Source organism: Xyrauchen texanus, chromosome 14, assembly GCF_025860055.1.
Source record: "Xyrauchen texanus isolate HMW12.3.18 chromosome 14, RBS_HiC_50CHRs, whole genome shotgun sequence".
NCBI classification, from domain to species: Eukaryota; Metazoa; Chordata; class Actinopteri; order Cypriniformes; family Catostomidae; genus Xyrauchen; species Xyrauchen texanus.
The window spans coordinates 27,185,676-27,210,524 of NC_068289.1; the positions used below are offsets into that span (position 1 = coordinate 27,185,676).

Consider the following 24,849-nt stretch of genomic DNA (forward strand, 5'->3'; position numbering starts at 1 on the left):
GACAACGCTTCATGCAGATTTTTACATGAATGAAGCGATTGTGTGTGTTCGAGTTGAGCCATTGGCTTCATTTGCGCCACCCGTTGCGAATTCCTGTATATTCGTGTCTTTGCATTGACTTTGTATGTGATCGCGCCCCGCGAAATGCTTGCTTATTGTATGTGAACGCACCATTAGGCTCAGGAAGGAACTGAGACACTTTTTTTTTTTTCCACCTTGTGGTTCAGAGCTTCCGTAATCCATCGTAAATAATAGGCCTATATGAAATGAGAATTAGTAGGCTATGTCTCAAATCATTGTATGTTTAAATAGTTATGCCAAAGTTGCACGGATGGTCTACTATTTCCGATAGATTTTCTAAGTATGTGATTTTTAAACGTATAGCCTAAACCTGTTGGAAAAACAAAAAAGCACTGAAAACATGTGACGTTTAAAAAGAACTGCAATTTATGTAAAAAAAAAAAAAAAATTATGACAACGGCTATCCATAACATTTGGTCTAATGCATTTAATAATAAATAAAAAAAACCCTTCGGTTGTGATTACATTTCATAGACATGACAACTTGACAAGCAGTGTGTAGACATCGCGCATGCGAGTTTTTTTTTTTTTGTTTGTTTTTTTGCCACGTACAGTGTGAGGCGTTCCTTGTCATTCAGTCTTTCAGGCGTCGATCAGCTGAAGTGTAGGACACACAGGCTTGCTGCTGGGATTACCACGTCCAAACCACCAGGTAGAGACATGATGCCACTCTTATAAACCTTTTATATACTTTATATGGTATTTTTTTATGGTGCATAAAAAAATTAAGCATTAGCAGTTAACTGGATGTCAAGCTAGCTAGCATTAGCCTAGCTTAGCATGTTTGAAACTAGGGCAAGCTAAAAAAAAGCGGTTTTGTCTACAAAAGTCATTGTTTTTAAATCACAGTATGACGTGCTAAACAATAATAATCTGTAAAACACGGGGAATGGTCGTTTTAATTATTTGCTTAATTTTTGTACAATCTTTTGTCCTTTTACGCCGGTGTCATGGCTTGTTATGCCAAGACCCTGATTTGGCAGGAAGTTGCTGCATCATCAGTTGCATGAGGCCTGTTGGTTTGTTTTTTAGTGGACCATCTTTTGGCAAGAATGTTGAACGTCATGCGGCGGCCTGATATCTGATGCAGTCAGCTTTACAACCCAGAAACCACATTATCAACCGGTCTAAACCTAATTTTAGAAAAAAAATCTGAAATAAACTTAAGGCAAGGTATCAGTGCAAAGAGCTGTTGGAAAAGCGTTGCGGGCAACATATAGTTTCTAATAGCATACCAAAATGTGAAAAATAAATAATTTCACCATGTATATGCAGAAATGTATGTATAATGTGTGACAATTGATCAATTAAAATAAAAAAAATTAAATTAAACTAGATAAACATTTTATAGATATGAATCATTATTTCTAGAAAGTGTTGTCTGCTAATACAAAGGCAAAGCAAGAGTGGAAATTAGGGAAATCTCGCTGCTTTTTTTATTTTAATTTTTTTATTTATTCATGTTATGCCACCAATTGTTTTTGGTTGTCAAGCAGACATTCTCTCTTTCAGGTTTTGCAATTTTCTTGATCTACTCAGCAAAAATGGTCAACGCACTTCAAATCATGATGCTGTTATCAATAACTTCCATTTGTTCTTCCAGGTTTGGTTAAATACAGGCCTGTCTACATGTCTTATGACCCCTATACTTTTATGAAGTCATAGTATGGCATGCTAACATTTTATGACAATTAGTTTGAGGCTTTGCATAGTGCTTTTTTTCTCACTTTTTTACTTTATTATTTTATTATAATTTGTAAGAGTACATCTAGCCTAATTAAGGTGAAAATATATTTTCAGAAGATCTCCCACATGATTGTGTTATTCTAGTCATAAGATCCTTCCCCACAATGTCATATGGAGAATTACATAATTGATTATACACTGTGTGACTGTCGTGACGTTTTTGTATCCATAACAAAGGCATGAGAACCAGCTATGGGTAAAGAGACACTCATTGAGTTACAACTATCACATTTCATGGTTAATTGTAGCATGTGGTCTGGGTGGAAGTGACAAATTCTGTGCTTTAGGTAGAAGAGATGATTGTGTCCTTATAGATTGTGTTATTGATTTTACTCTGGGCTATTATTTCTATAAGCGTGTATATGTGTACATTTAATAAGCCACAACAATAAAGCCACCTGCCTAACATTGTGTAGGTCCCCCTTGTGCCGCCAAAACGTTGCCAACCCCCTCACCACAATTGTACAGAGTGGTTATCCGAGTTACTGTAGATTTTGACAGAACATTTGCCATTACATGATAATTTAAAGTGAAACCGGAGCACTTTGTGTTCACTATATCAAAGTTTATACTTGTTTATTTATATTTTCATGGTAGTTTGGTGCGAGACTCTGCTAACAGCGCACGCATCAGAGTGCTTCACGCACACTTCTGGATAGGATTTGGTTGACTGCCGCTCAGTGATGCTGAGACTCTGAGTTCAATTGAATGACACTCAAATGCATCGTTCTTTGGATTTAAACTGTATATTCGCTTAAAATTTACTTATTTGCGCATTAAAATGTGATTGGAATTTGAATGCCCAATAATCATGGTTAACCGCAGTTAAATCAAAGAACAGCGAACAGATGGTTATTTTATAAGCATGACCGGTCTAGTTACTTAAGTTTACTTCTATCAAATGTTTGCCTGAAAGAACACAACACATTCGGATGTCTTACAATTTACTCGTGATCGGGAGCAGGTGTAAATTTAGTTTGTAAGTACTAACATTTTGAAAATACAAAAACTTTCATGAATCAGAAAATTTATTACAAAACGGCTTTACACACAAATTAATTCGGCTCGTGTTTCAGGAATGAGGACCTTTTGTGTAAATATTGTGTAAAATTGTGCTCATTTAATTTGAAAATTTTATGTGACTCATTTGCCATTGTAGTACATCAGCCAACCTTCACTTTAAATGTCAGCAACAAAAATCAGCTGTTGAAAAAACTGAATCAGTCATCCATGAGCATCTAGTAAAAATGCTTTTTTTCCAGCAGTATGAATGGCCAGCTGGACCTAAGCGGGAAGCTGATCATTAAAGCTCAGCTGGGGGATGATATCCGCCAGATCCCCATCCACAATGAAGACATTACCTATGATGAGCTCCTGCTGATGATGCAGCGTGTCTTCCGTGGGCAGCTACAAAGCAGCGATGAGGTCACAATCAAATATAAGGATGAAGGTCAGTAATAGGCTTCAATACATGCATGTATCGTTCACACAAATGTAAAGATTGTTTATGAAAACTGCACACCAAGCATATCTGTGTATTACTTCATATGTATATCATGAGTCATTTAACATTAAACTATATCTATGACAAACTAATCTCTTGGTAGGTTTATACCTTCATAGACTTTGGGCTAGGAATGTAATAGCAGGAATGTACTCCTGCTTGTTTGTCCATTCTCTAAATTTCTTTCTTCATTCTTTTGTCCATTCTTTTTCAGATGATGACCATATCACTATATTCGACAGTTCTGATTTGTCCTTTGCAATCCAGTGCAGTAGAATATTGAAGCTCACTCTTTTTGGTAAGAAATCGGCAATTTTTGCTCTCTCTGACATTAAAAGAATGTTCCAGGTTATATACAACTTAAGCTCTATCGATTATCCATAGTTGTTTTTCCTGGAATTGTCTTCAAAACTAGATCACAACAAAACCCTTAACGTCAGTGCTAATCATGCCCGCAGTTAAGGTCATTGAGCATGTTGGGTTTACCTTACCTGTAGGAGGATCATATTCCATAAACGCTTCAGTGGTAATGGTGTCTGCGCAAAACAGAATAATGACAGAAACAGAAAGGTATACTGGACTAAACAAACTTGGCAGCTCATAAGCAGCCCATAGTCCTTATGCACTGTGTATGGAGTTTTTCATACCAATATAAAAGAGGCATATCAAGTTAAGCTTCTCGATTCCACACTGTGTCTTTGTGACCTAGAAAACAGTGTGTTGTAATGTAACCTTTGTGTTAAAGTTGACTTTCTGTTAAGCAGATAATGCCACAGCAGCAGGATAGTGCAATATTGTAGATTTAAGCTCTTTTAATCTTAAAAATACTGTCCATGAAAATATTTCTTTAAACCAGGAGATGTTGTTTTTCCTTGTGGGTGAACTCGTTTGAAGGTTTTAGTGTCCAGCAGAGGGCACAGGAGAACAAGACTTAAGTTGATATTTGGTCTGTGTATCTGGATATGTAAGGTTATCCGTATACATCATGTACTGTCAAATGTTGTAAAATAGGTTAATGATTATGAAAAAAATCAGACTGCAATAAATCAGTATTTAGTCAGTTATGGCTTAATCCTTTTATTTCTGCATAGAATTGAATGGAAAAATTAGCTTATTTTTCAAAAAAGTGAATTATTGTATTTAATCAATGGTTAAATATCTAACAAAAGTCAACAAAACAGTATATTCAGTGATTCAAAAAACTATTTGGTCTGTGAAGTCACCCAAACCTAATGGAATTGGTTTTAAAGGAAAGATAAGAGGACTTTTTAAGATTTTTTTTTTTTTTACTAAAAGCATATAGGTTAATAATGATAAAACGGATATTCTCTTCAAAATGAAAACAAAAAGTAGTTGGACAGTGGTGGTGAACTGACCTCATACATTCACAAAAAATGACCTTGAGACCAGTTGGTTAAAACTAACTGTAAAATATGTTTAATAAAAGTGAAATTCTTTTTTTAATTTTTATCAAAAACTTGATTTTTATATATTTTTTTAAAGGCAAATGACATTCATACATTTTAAGTCTGGTCTAAGTGTCTTTAGGGCCACTGTAAAATGGCTTAGCAGGACATTTAAAATTTTTTAAAATGGCACTTTAAAATTGACATTTCCAAAGCTATTCAAGAATGTAAACAATTTATATAACTTTTAAGTTATCTGAAAGTTAGGTTAAAGTTTTTAACAAACTTTTCATCAATGTAGCAGGCTCATCATTTTAGTTCTGTTTGGCTGTTGTCTGTTCTCAATCACATGGTAAAAAAAAAAAAAAGCTACACTATTTTCACACTAGTATGTAGCAAATAATTATTTCCAAGTGATGTCATCCTGCAATGTTTGGCTTATTCAGGTACATCTGCAGTGCAGTTTCAGAGCCAGTTCTCAGCATGTGCAGCCAACTATTCTTCAAATGGTTTCACAAATGCTACAGAGGCTGGAGTTTTGGGCTGGTTTATGCATACACTATTTAACACAGTGATTTATTTGGCAGGCCTAACCAAACTCAAGGATTGCAATATGTGTGGGTGCAACAAAATCCAGCAACTTGGCAATTTATCTTTTGTATATTCTTATCTTGAAAATGTAATAAAGAACAATTTCACATAATTAAAGATTGGACCTGTGCATCTCTCCTGTAAAAAACACTCTTTCTGAGTGTTTTGGGCTGAAGGTAAATAAAGAGAGAGTGATGTGGTTTTGGGGAAAGCATTGGTATTGAAACTGGTTCAAATGTACTGGTTCATAGTTGAAAAATGTCACATGCGTGTATGTATCCCAAATGTGTGTCAGGGGCCTAGGGGTTGGGTTGGATGCCTGCTACAGCTCATGTGATCTCTGAACAGCCTGGAATGGTTCAAGCAGCAGCTGATCTTGCACATATGGACTTGAGAGAGAGCATTCCGAGGTCAAAATCAATGCAAAAACTTTGGATTACCTCGTTATAGACATAGTCTGGTTACCAAATATTTTTTTTTTCTTTTTAGATTGTTGTCTTTGACACCATGACCTAACCAGGTGCAGCGGAACAATTTCCCAGTGTTTTATAATTTTTCTGAAAAAGCCAAAATGCTGCATAAAGTAACAGAATCACAACAAATCATTAGATATGTAATGTTTTATATGTAGAGCAGGAGTTTGGACCAATAAGATTTTGCTGCAGCCGGAGATACAGAGTGAGGTACTGAATAATCAGAATGAGCTTTATTGCCAAGTGTTCTCACATACATAAGGAATTTGTTTTTTGGTGATCGGAGAAACAAGTGCACACAGACACAGTGAGACACGGGAAACAAGGTAAAAGTATAAATAGACATACAAATAGTAGGACATATAACAGAATGGTCTGCGTACATATGCAAGTGGTAATGTATGTGCAAGGTATGGGTATTTACAGTTATTGAATTAAATATTTGAATTTTCATATGTACATGAGATATGTGTTTACATTATTCCACTATGGGGGAGTCCTGAGGCAGATTAATTGTTCATGAGGAAAATACCCGAGTGTAAAAACTGCTCTTGTGCTTTGTAGAGCCGGCCAGAGGGCAACAGTTCAAAGAGAGGGTGGGCAGGGTGTGAGGTGCCAGATTGATTCTTCCTGCACGTTTCCTCACTTTAGAGACAAACTTATTTTGGAGTGAGGGCAGGAGGTCACCAAGAATCCTCTTAGCAGTCCTGACTGTCCGTTGTACTTTCCTTATGTCTCTTATGACGGCCGTGTATAATGGTGTCAGCAGCTCCTCAGCTGGCGAAGGAAGTACAAACTCTGTTCAGCCTTCTTCACAATGGAGTCAATGTGGGTGTACCACGTTAGGTCCTGATAGCTGTTAGAGCCCAGGAACTTGAATGATTCCACTAGAGGTCGACCGATATTGTTTTTTTCAGGCCGATGCCGATCTTTTGAAATCCGGGTCGGCTGATTAATGTTGCCGATTTATTTTGGCCGATGTGTGCTTGTTTTTAACCTCTTATTTGAACCTTTTTATTTGAAAGATAAAATGTAACACAAATAATTACTTAGGATAAATAACTTACTTAAAAAATGTATAATGTGAAAACATATTGTATAAATAATGTATAACAAATATATTAAATAAACAAAGCAGGTGTTATGAACTGCTCCGAGACACGAAGGTTGAGATCCAAATGCAGCTTTAATTAAGGGGCAATCCAGACACGTAATCCAATATTCAGAGCATCCAAGAGAAGCACAGGCATAACTAGGGATGGGTATCGTTAAGGTTTTAATGGTATTACTACTCTTACCAATACTGCTTATCGATCCGGTACTTTAACAGTATTCTTAACGGTTCTTTTTGTTTTTTATATATATATATATATATATATATATATTACACAAAGATAAACATTATATAGGCACAGTGATTTAATTTCAGGAAGGTCTACTAACTGTTCAGGTGTGGTTTACAATCAACAATCACCAATCGTGCTGATTCTGACGTTAAGTTTGAGTTTTAGGGAGAAATGTCTATGCACCGCTGTGAAGGGAAGGAAGTTGTGCTAGACAGAATGCGGCTTATGTATAAATATTTTTTTTTATAATCTTTGGAAGGCGAAATGTAAAATAAAATCAGACTAATATCACAGATCTAAACCAGGCTACGTTTGAATGTTTAGTTCTGTCACTCATTAAGCAGGGCTCCTGTTGTGCTCGCTGTGGCAGCGCGTGAGAGATCTCTCTCTCTCTGACTGCGAATAGCTAAATTGCATCACAGACAAATGGTTTCATATTATTATACATAGAAATGGCTGGCGAGATAAAATAACTTTCTCTTTATAGCAATAATAAATGTATTTTCTTAATTTCTCCAGTACCGACAGCAGAACCGAAAACGTCCAGTCCTTCAATAGCCTATAGTGCGTTGGTATCTTTTTTATTACTTATTTCTCTGCATTGAGTGACAACCCTCTCAAATATAAGACACACAAACAGAACAAATAAAAGTCTCAGATTCACTGTCTGTAATTGCAAAATTCTTGCTTACTTATTGTGACATGATAGCAACCCTTCTGCTGTGATAATGCAACTTCAACTATGCTATCAATATCCAAAGTAGCCGAACGTAATGTCACCTATCGCATTTGTCGTGTTTTTTCTTGAAGTTGGCAGTAACATATCAAAAGTTTTTAATTAAATATAAAGAAGTTATACAAATTTAATCCTTACTGTTTTCTCCAAGGAACTTAGCTCCTTCCTTAGGCACTGGATGAGGTCTGCTCACTCTGCTGGAAAATAACTCTAGGGGCAGCCTGCGTGGAACATGTGTTCCACAACAACACTAGGCTGCCCACAGATGTGCCTGCCTAATAATCGGCTTGATATACTTGGATATTGGCCGATGCCGAATATGTTAAAAAATCGGACGATTTTATTTTTTCCACTGCTGCCACAGTGCTGTTCAGGATGTGTCTTTTTTTTTTTTTTTCTTCTGAAAGACCTGGCATGCATCTTCCTCACAGATCATAAGAGCAGATTGAGTAGGAGGAGGGTTCCAGGACTCGTTGCTGTGTTTGTGAAGATCAGAGCGGGGGAGGGGTGTGAGGGAGGTATCTTGTACTTGATGATGCTTTATAGGCATTTCCAAACAGATGCAGGAACTCTTTACAGACCTTAATACAGGCTTAGCTGATTTTAGTTTCTGCTCGTAGGTCGGTAGAAGATGAACCAGACAGTGATCAGAGAGTCCTAAAGCTCCACGTGGGACAGAGCGATATGCATACTTTACAGTGGTGTAGGAGTGGTTCAATATATTTCTTTCTCTGGTGTGATATGTGATGATTTGTTTGTATTTTGACAATTTACAGGGGAGGTTAGCTTTATTAAAATTTCCCAGAATAATAAGGAAGTCTGGGTGTTGTTGCTCCGTGTCTGTGATCAGCCAACTATAGCAATGCTGCATTCACGCATGCTTGTGGCGGGATATAAACACTCAGTTGATGAAGAGCACCTCTAAATTAGGACAGAACATTTTCAATGTTGTTACAAAAAAACATGACAAACAAACAAAAGGAACAAAAACACTAGAGAGCTCCACACCGAAGCAGCCATCTGCGGTGCCATATTTTTTTAAAGCACCGATAAAGAAACTAAATGACCAACAAAATGTTTTTTCACTGTTAAAGGTGCTGTAAGTGATTTATTTTTATGAAATGACATGCAAAAAATGCCTCTTACCTGTCAGATATCACTGAAATGGGTACCATGAAATATCACACTTGTCTCTGTAACAGCTCAAGGCTGAGTAGACGGTGGGGTAATATCCACGGTTAGATCATTTGTTTAGCCAATCAGAAGACTTGCTGCCTGAGCACATTCACACGGTTGTCCATATATGTTTGTATAAGTGCCGGTATGGTGTCCTGTTCCTGTGAAACAGTCATGGTCGGATGGCAAAATGCTAACCCCCTCCGTTGGCTCCAACACAATGCAGTCTCTAGTGTGTTTGTGTTTTTGCATCTTTGGAGTGTGGTTTTGCAAAAATGTAATGGCTAGTCTGGTGGACGTTCCAGGAGGGATAAAATAAATTACAGCACCTTTAAGGCTTGTTAGAATGAAAACTCTTAACATTATCATGACTTAATTGATTAGTACATGGTGTTTGACCTTTCAAAGTGTTGTCAAATCTCTTGGTTGTGTTTTTGCAGTGAATGGGCAGCCTCGGCCACTGGAGTCGTCTCAGGTGAAACATCTGCGTAGAGAATTGATCCATTTGAGGAATAAAGTGAACAGCCTGCTGGACAGCCTGGAGCCGCCCTCCGAGTCTGTCCCAGGGAGCAACAACCCAGCAACTGGTACATGCATACACACACACTGCATATTCTTCATATCCAGTACTATATCCAAAGCATAAAACACATAAAACCAAGTGTAATAAAGTCCACTATAAAATCATTCAGATTATGGTAGTTGGAATATTTTAAAGGGTTAGTTCACAAAAAAAAAATGAAGATTCTATTATGAGTGATTTGTGCACTATATTCTATAATAAGTCTAGAAGAAATTGTATGAAATAAAGCAAGTATGAACACTTAGTATTTTTTGTGTTCCATGGAAGAAAGAATGGCATACAAGTTTGAACCACATGAAGGGGATTTAATGACAGACGTTTTATTTTTGGGTGAACTATTCCTTTGGAATCAGACCTCATAAATGTGTCTAGAGCTATGGTTCCCAACCCTGTTCCTGGAGGCCTACTAACACTGCACATTTTGTATATCTCCCTTTTCTGACACACCCACTTCACACTTGGAGTCTCCGCTAACAACCTGATGAGTTGAATTTGGTATGACTGATTAAGGAGGTATCCCAAATGTGTTGTGTTGGGGGCCACAGTTCCAGAGAGATGATGTCAGGCAGTACTAAAGCTGTCTTGTACTGATATCTGTGTGTGACAGAATGCATGAATGAAGCAGTAGATTCAACAGTGAAGTTGGCTCCTCCGGTCAGTGCTGCTAGTATGTCTGCGTTTGACCCACTGAAAAACCAGGAAGAGGTCAACAAGAATGTCATCTCAGCATTTGGCCTGTCTGAAGAACCTGCCCCAGGTACATAGACACTAGTGCTGCAAGATTAATCATATCGCAATTGTGTTTTCAGCCTGAGTGATTATATGACGGCAAAATGCTGCGATTATATTAAATAAATAAGTGCATGTGTGGACGTGACAGCCCATTCTCTCTGAGAGCTGTTTGCCCATTTTCTACACCGCTAATAAAAAGATGACCAGTCAGTCTCAGATTAGGGAGTGGCACGTGTGGTCATGTCATGTGAGTTTCTGGTGTGCAACGTGGAAATGAGGTGAAGATGGATGCCGAGCAGACCGACACTGAACTGGTGGCCAGAAAAAAATAACACCGATCATAGCTTGGCGATATGTCTTTATTTCATCCTTAAAGTTCATATAATACGGGAGCGTGCCAATAAACACAAACTCCAAAACTGTCATTCTCGGTGCAGTCAGAGCCGCTTCAACCAGTCTGAGCAGGAGTCGAGACCGGGAGAGATATAAAGTTCTGCTGGGTGATGCGCACTCTAACACAGAGACGCTCGTCTCTCACCCACGCTGTCTGCAGCTTGCAATATGTAGCATCATTGATGAGATCATCATGATAAGATCAATCTTTTGTGAAAAATAACACTAAAATGACAACAATAAAATGTGTGTGTGTGTGTGTGTGTGTGTGTGTGTGTGTGTATATATATATATATATATATATATATATATATATATATATATATATATATATATACACATATATACACACACACACAGTGGGTACGGAAAGTATTCAGACCCCCTTAAACTTTTCACTCTTTGTTATATTGCAGCCATTTGCTAAAATCATTTAAGTTCATTTTTTTCCTCATTATTGTACACACAGCACCCCATATTGACAGAAAAACACAGAATTGTTGACATTTTTGCACATTTATTAAAAAAGAAAAACTGAAATATCACATGGTCCTAAGTACTCAGACCCTTTGTTCAGTATTTAGTAGAAGCACCCTTTTGATCTAATACAGCCATGAGTCTTTTTGGGAAAGATGCAACAAGTTTTTCACATCTGGATTGGGTATCCTCTGCCATTCCTCCTTGCAGATCCTCTCCAGTTCTGTCAGGTTGGATGGTAAACGTTGGTGGACAGCCATTTTCAGGTCTCCCCAGAGATGCTCAATTGGGTTTAATTCAGGGCTCTGGCTGGGCCATTCAAGAACAGTCACGGAGTTGTTGTGAAGCCACTCCTTCGTTATTTTAGCGGTGTGCTTCGTGTCATTGTCTTGTTGGAAGGTGAACCTTCGCCCAGTCTGAGGTCCAGAGCACTCTGGAGAAGGTTTTCGTCCAGGATATCCCTGTACTTGGCTGCATTCATCTTTCCCTCGATTGCAACCAGTCGTCCTGTCCCTGCAGCTGAAAAACACCCCCACAGCATGATGCTGCCACCACCATGCTTCACTGTTGAGACTGTATTGGACAGGTGATGAGCAGCGCCTGGTTTTCTCCACACATACTGCTTACGCCGGTTTCACACTGCACGCGTTAGCAGCACATATTTTTTTCGGCGCCCATGTTAACAGATTAGAGCATTCACATCGAACGCAGAGGCAGCGCGTAGCAGGAGCAGAGCAGGAGCAGCAGTGCCGCGATCGTTTCGGCGTCCTGTCTATTTTTGCCGCGTGGCTTACGCTGAATTAAAGTGACAATGCATTGATCATGGCAAAAATACACAGCAGTTACCAAAAGCGCATTGATGATATCTATTGTGTTTTAAACAGTCAATCAAATGACCTTCATCAATTTAAAAAGAAAACAAATGTCCAAAAACAAACTTGTTGCCCAAACTACAAAAACAAGTTTAAATAATTTATACTGCCAGTTTAGTTTAAGTTAGATTATTTTAATGTATAAATGTATATACACATAACTAAAATATATATATATATATATATATATATATATATATTTGTCATAAGGATGCCATGCTGATATCATGCTGACAATCATAAACAAAAGCACGTGGTGTCACAGCCGGCATGGTCGAGTCGGAGTTCGGCGACAAAATGGTAATATGCACCATATTCTCTCCTTCGTCGGTTCATGGAGTGAACCCAAAGTCTGCGTCTTTTCCATAGTCTTCGTAATAGCAAATACAGCGCAATGGCCTTCCTTCTATCAACAACTCACACTACACGGTCAACAAAAACAAAGATGAACCAAAAGTTATATAATATTATATTAATATTATTATAATAATGTAATATAAATGTATTTGAAAACGAAATAAAGCAATGCCAACTTACCCATAGCCTATTTTGTCTGTAAACATGCCGCGTGCGTCAAACGCTGCCAGTATGAAAGCAAAATGCGCGTGTCCTGCTCAAGGGCGCCGTAAAGGGGTGGAAGGTTAGGACGATTCTAAGGGCCCAGAAGAGCGGACCCCCTTTTTCTTTTCTGTTTTTTATACATACATTAAATGTGCTAGGGCCCCTCATTCACTAAATGTGTATTTTGTCCGTTTTGACCATAGATTTAATATTTAAAAAACAAATAATTTATTTACTGTTTCAGTCACACCCCTCCCCCTCACAATGGTTCATTCCACCTGCGCTGTTCGAGCTACGATCGCTAGTGTAGCGTCTCTTGCTTATTGCACTTGCTAAAATGCAGTGCAGACAGTGACACACATAGGCATGTCAAATCAAATGTCAAGGCATCAAAAACGGAAAGAAGGAAAGAGAAGCCAGAGATCGCCGAAGTCGACAGCATGTCACACAGTTTTTCAAAAAGAAAGGTAGCTTGCCCTTCCTGTATTCCAAAACTTTCAGAGTTACTTATTTTTGTTGCTACATGACCTGCTTTTATCTAGCTAGCTTAGTAAAATAATTACTGAATTATGATTTACATCCAAAAATAATAACATCTCTGCTGTCTCCGGGGTTATCATGTCTCGTAGACACAGATTCAGCGGCTGCTGCACACCCACGTCCTCCTTCTCCCACGTCCCCCGTCTCAGCCGAACAAGGTGAGCCTGAGCGCGAAACTTCACGAAGATTGAAGCCTCTAAACACGTCTTATCTACTGTGTTCGCCACATGATGATAACTTTACAAAACAAAAAGTAATCTACACGCTTCAAAAATTACAAAATCAGTTTGCAGTGTGTGTGTCGTGTGTTCTGTGAGGTGACACTGCTGCTACGATCGATGCTGTCAAACTTGACGTTCTTAATGTGAATAAAATGCCCCAGAAAAAATAATATAAAATTGAATAAAACATGTTTCTGTAGTAACCATTGGCTGTAAGGAGTTTACAAAATAGATATTTTAATATTTTATATTAAGAAAACTAAATAGGAATGTGCTAAGTATCTTTTTTAAAGTATACTGGGCATGTTTATTGGGTTAAATTTTATCTGTAAAAAATTTAGGGGCCCAGAAATTTTGGTTTCCATAGGGCCCAGAATTTCTGGCGGCACCCCTGGTCCTGCTTCCGCTCACAGTACGCACTGCTCTTGCGCTGCTTACGCTCTGCTAACGCCTGCAGTGTGAAACCGGCGTTAGAATTAAGGTCAAAAAGTTATATCTTGGTCTCATCAGACCAGAGAATCTTATTTATCACCATCTTTGAGTCCTTCAGGTGTTTTTTAGCAAACTCCATGCTGGCTTTCATGTGTCTTGCACTGAGGAGAGGCTTCCGTCGGGCCACTCTGCCATAAAGCCCCGACAGGTGGATGACTGCAGTGATGGTTGACTTCAACTTTCTCCCATCTCCCGACTGCATCTCTGGAGCTCAGCCACAGTGATCTTTGGGTTCTTCTTTACCTCTCTCACCAAGGCTCTTCTCCCCCGATAGCTCAGTTTGGCCGGGCGGCCAGCTCTAGGAAGGGTTCTGGTCGTCCCAAACGTCTTCCGTTTAAGGATTATGGAGGCCACTGTGCTCTTATGAACCTTAAAGGCAGCAGAAATTTTTTTGTAACCATGGCCAGATCTGTGCCTTGCCACAATTCTGTCTCTGAACTCTTCAGGCAGTTCCTTTGACCTCATGATTCTCATTTGCTCTGACATGCACTGTGAGCTGTAAGGTCTTATATAGACAGGTGTGTGGCTTTCCTAATCAAGTCCAATCAGTATAATCAAACACAGCTGGACTCAGTTGAAGGTGTAGAACCATCTCAAGGATCATCAGAAGAAATGGACAGCACCTGAGTTAAATATATGAGTGTCACAGCAAAGGGTCTGAATACTTAGGACCATGTGATATTTCAGTTTTTCTTTTTTAATAAATGTGCAAAAATGTCAACAATTCTATAATAATGAGGAAAAAAAATTAACTTAAATGATTTTAGCAAATGGCTGCAATATAACAAAGAGTGAAAAATTTAAGGGGGTCTGAATACTTTCCGTACCCACTGTATATAAAGGATTATTAGGAACACCTGTTCAATTTCTCATTAATACAATTATCTAATCAGCCAATCACATGGCAGTTGCTTCAATGCATTTAGGGGTGTGTCCTGGTCAAGACAATCTCCTGAACTCCAAACTGAATGTCAGAATGGGAAAGAAAAGTGATTTAAGCAATTTTGAGCGTGGCATGGTTTCTGGTGCCAGACGGGCCGGTCTGAGTATTTCACAATCTGCTCAGTTACTGGGATTTTCACGCACAACCATTTCTAGGGTTTACAAAGAATGGTGTGAAAAGGGAAAAACATCCAGTATGCGGCAGTCCTGTGGGCGAAAATGCCTTGTTGATGCTAGAGGTCAGAGGAGAATGGGCCGACTGATTCAAGCTGATAGAAGAGCAACTTTGCCTGAAATAACCACTCCTTACTACCGAGGTATGCAGCAAAGCATTTGTGAAGCCACAACACGCACAACCTTGAGGCGGATGGGCTACAACAGCAGAAGACCCCACCGGGTACCACACATCTCCACTACAAATAGGAAAAAGAGGCTACAATTTGCAAGAGCTCCCAAAAATTTTACAGTTGAAGACTGGAAAAATGTTGCCTGGTCTGATGAGTCTCGATTTCTGTTGAGACATTCAGATGGTAGAGTCAGAATTTGGCGTAAACAGAATGAGAACATGGATCCATCATGCCTTGTTACCACTGTGCAGGCTGGTGGTGGTGGTGTAATGGTGTGGGGGATGTTTTCTTGGCACACTTTAGGCCCCTTAGTGCCAATTGGGCATCGTTTAAATGCCACGGCCTACCTGAGCATTGTTTCTGACCATGTCCATCCCTTTATGGCCACCATGTACCCATCCTCTGATGGCTACTTCCAGCAGGATAATGCACCATGTCACAAAGCTCGAATCATTTCAAATTGGTTTCTTGAACATGACAGTGAGTTCACTGTACTAAAATGGCCCCCACAGTCACCAGATCTCAACCCAATAGAGCATCTTTGGGATGTGGTGGAACGGGAGCTTCGTGCCCTGGATGTGCATCCCACAAATCTCCATCAACTGCAAGATGCTATCAATATGGGCCAACATTTCTAAAGAATGCTTTCAGCACCTTGTTGAAGCAATGCCACGTAGAATTAAGGCAGTTCTGAAGGCGAAAGGGGGTCAAACACAGTATTAGTATGGTGTTCCTAATAATCCTTTAGGTGAGTGTATGTATATATATATATATATATATATATATATATATATATATATATATATATATATATATATGTTGGCTTTGGATAGACAAGATTGACAAATGCTTATCAATAATACTCTTATGGCTAAAATGTTTACAGTGTTCAGTGGCTAAAATATCAATATGACTAAATGTTACTAAAATATGACTAAAATGTCAAAAGTTTTCATTGACTAGAGCCCAGTAAACAAATGTGTTTGCGAGTGTCACGCCATATGACAAGTCTTCACAGAGATATAGAGAGACATGATGCACCGTTAGCAAAGTAGGATTTCAGAAAATGATCCACACACTGGACAAAATGTACCAGCGATAAGTAGAACTTTTTAGAAAGAGGATTTGGAAATGCCAGTTGGTCATTTAAAAAAAAAAAAAACTCAGCAGTTTTAGTGGTTTGAGTGAACCACACTTTTATATCCGGTTTCCTTTTCAAAAGAGTTTATAGAAAGTTCATGTTACATCCTGATTAAATGTCCCTGTTCGTTTGGATCTTATTTTCATGAAAATTTGTATGTTCTTATTTATTGTTCCATTTTATTTAGCTGTAATATTGAGAAAATAACAAGTTTGCAGTAATGCAAAGATTTTAATTTGAAAACACTGCATTTATAGTTGTTGTTTTTGATAACCAAGCAAGTTCACTCATGTTACCATTTGTTTATTATATCACATATCGCAATATTAGCCTCAATAATCGCAATATGACATTTTCCCCAAATCGTGCAGTCCTTATAGACATCGTATTTTATTTTACTTCTCTTCAATTAGAAATGTGTTATCCAAGTTCTTAGAAATTATTTTGGCGGCCATTCTTAAAGACTAGTTTCTTATGACGTCTTGGTGTGTTATTTTACGATGACTTCACATGACTCATTCAGTCAAATTTTATAACCAGAACTATCTGTTTTATAATGAATGCTGCTTTCCTTGTCTCTTCCTTGTATTTCAGCTCCTGCTGTAGCTGCCACCAATGCTGCAGAGGAGCGCTCTGCTACTCCAGACAGTATTGGCTCATCCTCAGCAGCACCTCCTCCTTCTGTGGCTCTCCAGGCCCCCCCACCTTACTCAGGGGTCCAACAACCTTCCCCTGCTGCTGTGGATGGTAAATGCACTTACGGTACCTAATGTCTAAAAATCAGTATCTATTGTGATTTCTATAAGAGGTTGAGTGTCATTAGGTAGAAATGCAAAAACAAACAAACAAAATAAAAAAAGTCCAGATGTTTGTTAAAGATTCAATGAAATCTCTTGATGAGTTAAGTTTTCTTTTTCTGTGTTGGCATATTTCCTTTTGAAACAGGAAGTCTAGGGCGGGGCTTTGTTATGTCACTGCCATGAACCAAAATTTGTAGGTGGCATTACCAGAGGAGAGATTTAATATATGTTGTGTATATCTGCTTAAGGCTAACTTTGTCAACTTTAAGGGGTACACTAGTGTGTAGATGGTGTAAAATCTAATAATAGATATGGACTAAAACCTCAAAATTCTATTGTCTTACTGTTGTGCAAGATGGGACCATTTACTGCTATTTTCAAAGGATGTGTCTTAATTAGCTGCCAGGGCACTGTTCAGTTAGTCCATTTCTAGAGTGCACTGAAACGTACACAAGTTCCCAGAATGTATTGTAGAGCATTGGCCACTCACTGTGTTTTCTTACCGACAATGTCGTCATGTCTCAAGGATGCACGCTAGTGTATATACAGTATCTCACAAAAGTGAATACACCCCTCACATTTTTGTAAATATTTTATTATGTCTTTTAATGTGACAACACTGAAGAAATGACACATTGCTACAATGAAAAGTAGTGAGTGTACAGCTTGTATAACGGTGTAAATTTGTGGTCCCCTCAAAATAACTCAACACACAGCCATTAATGTCTAAACCGCTGGCAACAAAAGTGAGTACACCCCTAAGTGAAAATATCCAAATTGGGCACAAAGTGTCAATATTTTGTGTGGCCACCAATATTTTCCAGCACTGCTTTAACCCTCTTGGGCATGGAGTTCACCAGAGCTTCACAGGTTGCCACTGGGGTCCTCTTCCACTCCTCCATGACGACATCACGGAGCTGGTGGATGTTAGAGACCTTGTGCTCCTCCACCTTCCGTTTGAGGATGCCCCACAAATGCTCAATAGGGTTTAGGTCTGGAGACATGCTTAGCCAGTCCATCACCTTCACCCACATCTTCTTTAGCAAGGCAGTGGTCGTCTTGGAGGTGTGTTTGGGGTCATTATCATGCTGGAATACTGCCCTGCGGCCCAGTCTCCAAAGGGAGGGGATCATGCTCTGCTTCAGTATGTCACAGTACATGTTGGCATTCATGGTTCCCTCAATGAACTGTATCTCCCCAGTGCCGGCAGCACTCATGCAGCCCCAGACCATGACACTCCCACCACCATGCTTGACTGTATGCAAGACACGCTTGTCTTTTGTGCTCCTCACCTGGTTTCCGCCACACAAGCTTGACACCATCTGAACCAAATAAGTTTATCTTGGTCTCATCAGACCACAGGACATGGTTCCAGTAATCCATGTCCTTAGTCTGCTTGTCTTCAACAAACTGTTTGCAGGCTTTCTTGTGCATCATCTTTAGAAGAGGCTTCCTTCTGGGATGACAGCCATGCAGACCAATTTGATGCAGTGTGCGGCGTATGGTCTGGGCACTGACTGGCTGAACCCCCACCCCTTCAACCTCTGCAGCAATGCTGGCAGCACTCATACGTCTATTTCCAAGCTGAGCACGTGCACTCCACTTCTTTGGTCGACCATGGCCAGACCTGTTCTGAGTGGAACCTGTCCTGTTAAACCGCTGTATGGTCTTTGCCACCATGCTGCAGCTTAGTGTCAGGGTCTTGGCAATCTTCTTATAGCCTAGGCCATCTTTATGTAGAGCAACAATTGTATTTTTCAGATCCTCAGATAGTTCTTTGCCATGAGGTGCCATGTTGAACTTCCAGTGACCATTATGAAGGAGTGTGAGAGCGATGACACCAAATTTAACACACCTGCTCCCCATTCACACCTGAGACCTTGTAACACTAACAAGTCACATGACACCGGGGAAGGAAAATGGCTAATTGGGCCCAATTTGGACATTTTCACTTAGGGGTGTACTCACTTTTGTTGCCAGCGGTTTAGACATTAATGGCTGTGTGTTGAGTTATTTTGAGGGGACCGCAAATTTACACTGTTATACAAGCTGTACACTCACTACTTTACATTGTAGCAAAGTGTCATTTCTTCAGTGTTGTCACATGAAAAGATATAATCAAATATTTACAAAAATGTGAGGGGGTGTACTATAATATTATATATATATATATTTGTATGATATTGTAATGTGTATATACAGTGAGGAAAATAAGTATTTGAACACCCTGCTATTTTGCAAGTTCTCCCACTTAGAAATCATGGAGGGGTCTAAAATTGTCATCGTAGGTGCATGTCCACTGTGAGAGACATAATCTAAAAAAAAAAATCCAGAAATCACAATGTATGATTTTTTAACTATTTATTTGTATGATACAGCTGCAAATAAGTATTTGAACACCTGAGAAAATCAATGTTAATATTTGGTACAGTAGCCTTTGTTTGCAATTACAGAGGTCAAACGCTTCCTGTAGTTTTTCACCAGGTTTGCACACACTGCAGGAGGGATTTTGGCCCACTCCTCCACACAGATCTTCTCTAGATCAGTCAGGTTTCTGGGCTGTCGCTGAGAAACACGGAGTTTGAGCTTCCTCCAAAGATTCTCTATTGGGTTTAGGTCTGGAGACTGGCTAGGCCACGCCAGAACCTTGATATGCTTCTTACAGAGCCACTCCTTGGTTATCCTGGCTGTGTGCTTCGGGTCATTGTCATGTTGGAAGACCAAGCCTCGACCCATCTTCAATGCTGTAACTGAGGGAAGGAGGTTGTTCCCCAAAATCTCGCAATACATGGCCCCGGTCATCCTCTCCTTAATACAGTGCAGTCAGCCCTGTCCCATGTGCAGAAAAACACCCCTAAAGCATGATGCTACCACCCCCATGCTTCACAGTAGGGATGGTGTTCTTGGGATGGTACTCATCATTCTTCTTCCTCCAAACACGGTTAGTGGAATTATGACCAAAAAGTTCTATTTTGGTCTCATCTGACCACATGACTTTCTCCCATGACTCCTCTGGATCATCGAAATGGTCATTGGCAAACTTAAGACGGGCCTTGACATGTGCTGGTTTAAGCAGGGGAACCTTCCGTGCCATGCATGATTTCAAACCATGACGTCTTAGTGTATTACCAACAGTAACCTTGGAAACGGTGGTCACAGCTCTTTTCAGGTCATTGACCAGCTCCTCCCGTGTAGTTCTGGGCTGATTTCTCACCTTTCTTAGGATCATTGAGACCCCACGAGGTGAGATCTTGCATGGGGCCCCAGTCCGAGGGAGATTGACAGTCATGTTTAGCTTCTTCCATTTTCTAATGATTGCTCCAACAGTGGACCTTTTTTCACCAAGCTGCTTGGCAATTTCCCCGTAGCCCTTTCCAGCCTTGTGGAGGTGTACAATTTTGTCTCTAGTGTCTTTGGACAGCTCTTTGGTCTTGGCCATGTTAGTAGTTGGATTCTTACTGATTGTATGGGGTGGACAGGTGTCTTTATGCAGCTAACGACCTCAAACAGGTGCATCTAATTTAGGATAATAAATGGAGTGGAGGTGGACATTTTAAAGGCAGACTAACAGGTCTTTGAGTGTCAGAATTCTAGCTGATAGACAGGTGTTCAAATACTTATTTGCAGCTGTATCATACAAATAAATAGTTAAAAAATCATACATTGTGATTTCTGGATTTTTTTTTTTAGATTATGTCTCTCACAGTGGACATGAACCTACGATGACAATTTCAGACCCCTCCATGATTTCCAAGTGGGAGAACTTGCAAAATAGCAGGGTGTTCAAATACTTATTTTCCTCACTGTACAAAAATGCACAAAAGAGTTTCATACAACAATGCTGTTGATGATGGTCTAAAGGCACGGTTACATTTACCACATTTTTGCGCACAATTCCGCTGGCGAAATACAGTCATATCAATGTGAATTTGCACATTGGACTTCCGGTGGTGAGGAATTTTCCTTCACGGATTGTTCACGGAAGTTCAAGTTTGGTGACCTTTGACAGGCAAATTTGCTGCATTGACCAATAATTTGCTTGGTTTGGCAGTGACCTTTTTGTGGGCAGTGCTTTGTACACGGCTACACTGAATATTCACAATGGACAAGGATATCATTTTAGCAGTGAGCTTCTTTTCATTTCACTTTCCCAGTGGATAAAGTGCAGCTTTAAAAATAGACTGCTTGCCAATTAGCTTTTTGCTGGTTTCATAAGTGCTTCATATCCACAATGCCTTCTTTACCCGCAGAATTTCACTGTACAAAGGTAAATGTGACTGCGCCTTAATCTAAGATTTTTGTTCAAACTCAATTATTGACAAAATATGTACATTATGCATTTTTCCTTTGCAGGGCAGTGTTATAATGCATATTCTCACACGCTCATACACAAAACATTTAGGGAAATCTTTACTTGTTATGTGAGTGCTGTATAAAATACAGATGTTCTCTGCTAATGCTCATTGCAAAGATTTTAGCAAAAGAAAAAAGAACAATGGTTCAATTGGCAAACCTTTGTAGTGGGTTCAGAGCATATTTTCATCGACTGGATTTGATCTCCCCCTCTTTTTTCCAAAATCCACATCAGCCCATTGCATAAGTGGAATTGTGCAGAGCTAAATCTAGATTTGACAAATCATGCAGCTGGTTTCCATGGTTGCACAGAGTTGTGGATCTGTGATGCCTGTCTTTGCTTTATAATTTCCATCATTCGTTGCACTGTGGGGCACACGCACAGCCTTTCATCATTAGCTTCTTGGTTGTGATGCACACAATTAATTTATGAGCCGCGTGTGGCTAATGGATATTGGTCAGTGGACTCTCTTCAACTTCTGTCAAATGCTGTGCTCTGCACAGATGGTCAATAGACTGTCACAGGCCAACGTGTGGATGATCCATGCTCCTTGTACATCTGCTGTTTGTTTGTTCATTATATTAGTGGCTTTTAGCCTTCTCGTTTTTATGTTTCCAATCAGCACCTCTGTATTGGCTGTGTATTGTTGATATTCCAAAGGAATATGCCAAATATCCCACAATAAAATATATCACTACACAGAGAGATCAGTTTTTAATATTTATATCCCTCTGGTGTCTCAGCTATTTCTTAAACTTTTGATGAAACCAAGAAACATTTACAATTAGTCATTTAGCAGATGCTTTTATTCAAAGCGACTTACAAATGAGACACATAAGCAATTTGCCATACAAAGTTTAACAACATATGCAGTATAGGACTGCCAAGTTCTCACAGTGGCTGGAGTAGTGAAGGTGCTACCACAGACGAAATTGGTAAATTTTTTGTAAAATAGATTTTTTTTTTTTTTTGTAGTTCAGTAACTGTGGGATATACTCATCCTAATCCACCAGCTGTATGCTGATCCTTAGATGTCCTGGATTTCTTATAGAAATTCCCTCTCTGTGCCCTTAACACTCTGACTCGTATGAGAACTTGTGTTGTCTTAAACTGATGAACCTTTTTGCTGCCATTAACAGGTCAGATGTATCAGCAGTATCAGGCTCCAGGTGGATACCCTCCACCAGCTGGACTCCAGCAGCAGTACGGGATGCAGTACTCTGGTAATTCTCTTTGAAATGCATAATATGGAGGCTTTTGTACATTAGAGCAACTTTTAGCTCTGTCCGATTCAATCTTTGGCAAACAGTTTTCTACTATTTAAATTAGTCCATTTTCATTTTCAGAAATAAAGGCTTAGATAAATAAAGATTTAAATAAAGTATGCCTCTTTAGACTTTGAATTACAATCATATTTATAGTTTACTTGTTTTTTTTATAGCTTTCTATTTTTATATTATTTAATAATATAAGGTATTATTAATTTATTTGATCTAGGGGTTTTCTGAAAAGCACATTTCATTGTCATAAAGTACTGCTATTGTTTTTCCACACTTGACAAATAAAACTTTAACTAAAACTGTTTGCTTTATTACATTTCTATCTTTTTCAGCGGGTTATACACCTCAGCCTGGTGCTCCCCAGGCTGCTGCTCCTCAACAGCAGTTCCAGAATTACCCCACCCCTACATCTCAGGCTGCTGGTGCTCCTGGCTCCGCCCCTGGGTTTTCCGGCCAATCACAACCTCCTGCTCCCCAGGGACCAGCCCAGTACACACCCGGAGCATTTCCACATCAAAACTACTCATCCCAGGCCTCTCAGCAGCCAGCTAACTATAGCCTGGCTCCAACCTCACAGGCCACAGGGGGTTATCAACCCCGCCCTGGATACACCCCTCCGCCTGGCGCCACCCCTCCTCCTGGGAGTGCTAACCCCTATGCCCGAAACCGCCCCCCTTACGGCCAGGGCTATGCCCAGCCAGGCCCTGGGTATCGGTAAAAGCCCTTTAATGACCCCACAGCATCTGTGGTCTTTTTTGTGTCTCCAGTGCATCGACCCCTCTGAATCTCTGTGTTTGACATCCTAATATCATGTTTGTTTGTGCTTTGGGTGAATGTTGATGGATGTTTGAAAGAACGAGAATGAGCTAGTGCGATTGTATATGTGTGTGTTTGCACACATAGGAGACCAAACGGTGTGGTAGTGGAATGCTGTGCGTCTGTTGTATGAAAAGTGAAAATGTGTTTTGTGGGTGTGCATTTTATTTTATCACCGGTCTCCTCGTTGGTGTTATTTTGTCATAAACCATGTCATCTATATGGTCTCTGTTTAAACACTATAAAATAATAATCTAAGGACATGACATTTGTTTAGTTTTCTCTATTTCTTTACTTTTTCAAAGCCCTCTGTCCTGGTTTTACTAATCCCTGACTGGCCCTCTGCAGATAAGCCTTTAATTTCTGTATAAAATGTAACATTGTTTTCAGGAAGTTAATAAAATCTTTAAGAGTGAAAAGATGGGAGATTTATTTTTTTAATTTTATTTATTAAATCATAGAATTAATGTGTTTATCTGCTGTTTAGATCCAATTTTCTATAAATGAACAACTTCATTTTCTGCAAAAATGACAATATTTTTATTTGGGAGAAATGTTGCCAGTACTTCATAGTATTTTTTAGTTTTTTCCAGAGCTGCATTTTTATTTTTTTTTCATAAACAGTGGTTTGTAAAAAATTAATAAAACATAAAATACACTGTTTGTTCTTTTATTGGTAGAGCAGATTCATTTCAAACCACATAAAAATCAAACGAGTTTAAGGAATAACAAGTTTATAAAATGAGGCTGTTGTAAGCCTTCTCTGGAAATCATGAGTCATTGAACTTCTGTACAAAACAATTAATGAAGAGATTCTTGTGATTTTTATTATTATTATTTTTTTTAATTCCTGACAAATACAAAATATACTTACAAAAAGAAAAGCTTAAGACTTTACATGAGTAAGTCACCCAAAAAGGAAAATTATTTCATAATTTTCTCCCCCTTATGCCATCTTGGATGTGGATGACTTTCTTCTGCAGAACACAAAGATTTTTAGAAGAATATCTCAGCTTTGTAGATCCATACAATGCGAGAGAATGGTGACCAATATTTTGAAGCCCCAAAAAGCACATAAAGGCTGTAAAAAAGTTATCAATAAGACTACATTGGTTTAATCCAAGTATTCTGAAGCAATCCAATCTGTTTTGTGTATGAACAGACCCAAATGTAACTGCTTTTTCACTATACATCTTGCCATTGCAGTCTCTAGGCACGATCATGAGTTCAAGCTTGATT

General features: G+C 39.1%; 1 protein-coding gene across 3 annotated transcripts; it reads left to right on the forward strand.

Annotated features, from left to right (window-relative positions):
• The first annotated feature begins 629 nt into the window (after positions 1-629).
• Positions 630-24,817, forward strand: LOC127655123 (protein TFG-like). Of its 3 annotated transcripts, none has more exons than XM_052142755.1 (8): positions 630-733; positions 3,090-3,277; positions 3,546-3,629; positions 9,500-9,646; positions 10,250-10,399; positions 16,955-17,122; positions 22,654-22,737; positions 23,127-24,817. In XM_052142755.1, the coding sequence occupies exons 2-8, from the start codon at positions 3,094-3,096 to the stop codon at positions 23,510-23,512; spliced, it is 1,203 nt and encodes a 400-aa protein (XP_051998715.1). In that variant the 5' UTR covers positions 630-733; positions 3,090-3,093; the 3' UTR covers positions 23,513-24,817. The 3 variants fall into 3 exon arrangements, with proteins under 3 accessions (XP_051998715.1, XP_051998717.1, XP_051998716.1); XM_052142757.1 differs by having other exon boundaries at positions 16,955-17,107; XM_052142756.1 differs by having other exon boundaries at positions 632-733; positions 3,093-3,277.
• The last annotated feature ends 32 nt before the right edge of the window (positions 24,818-24,849 follow it).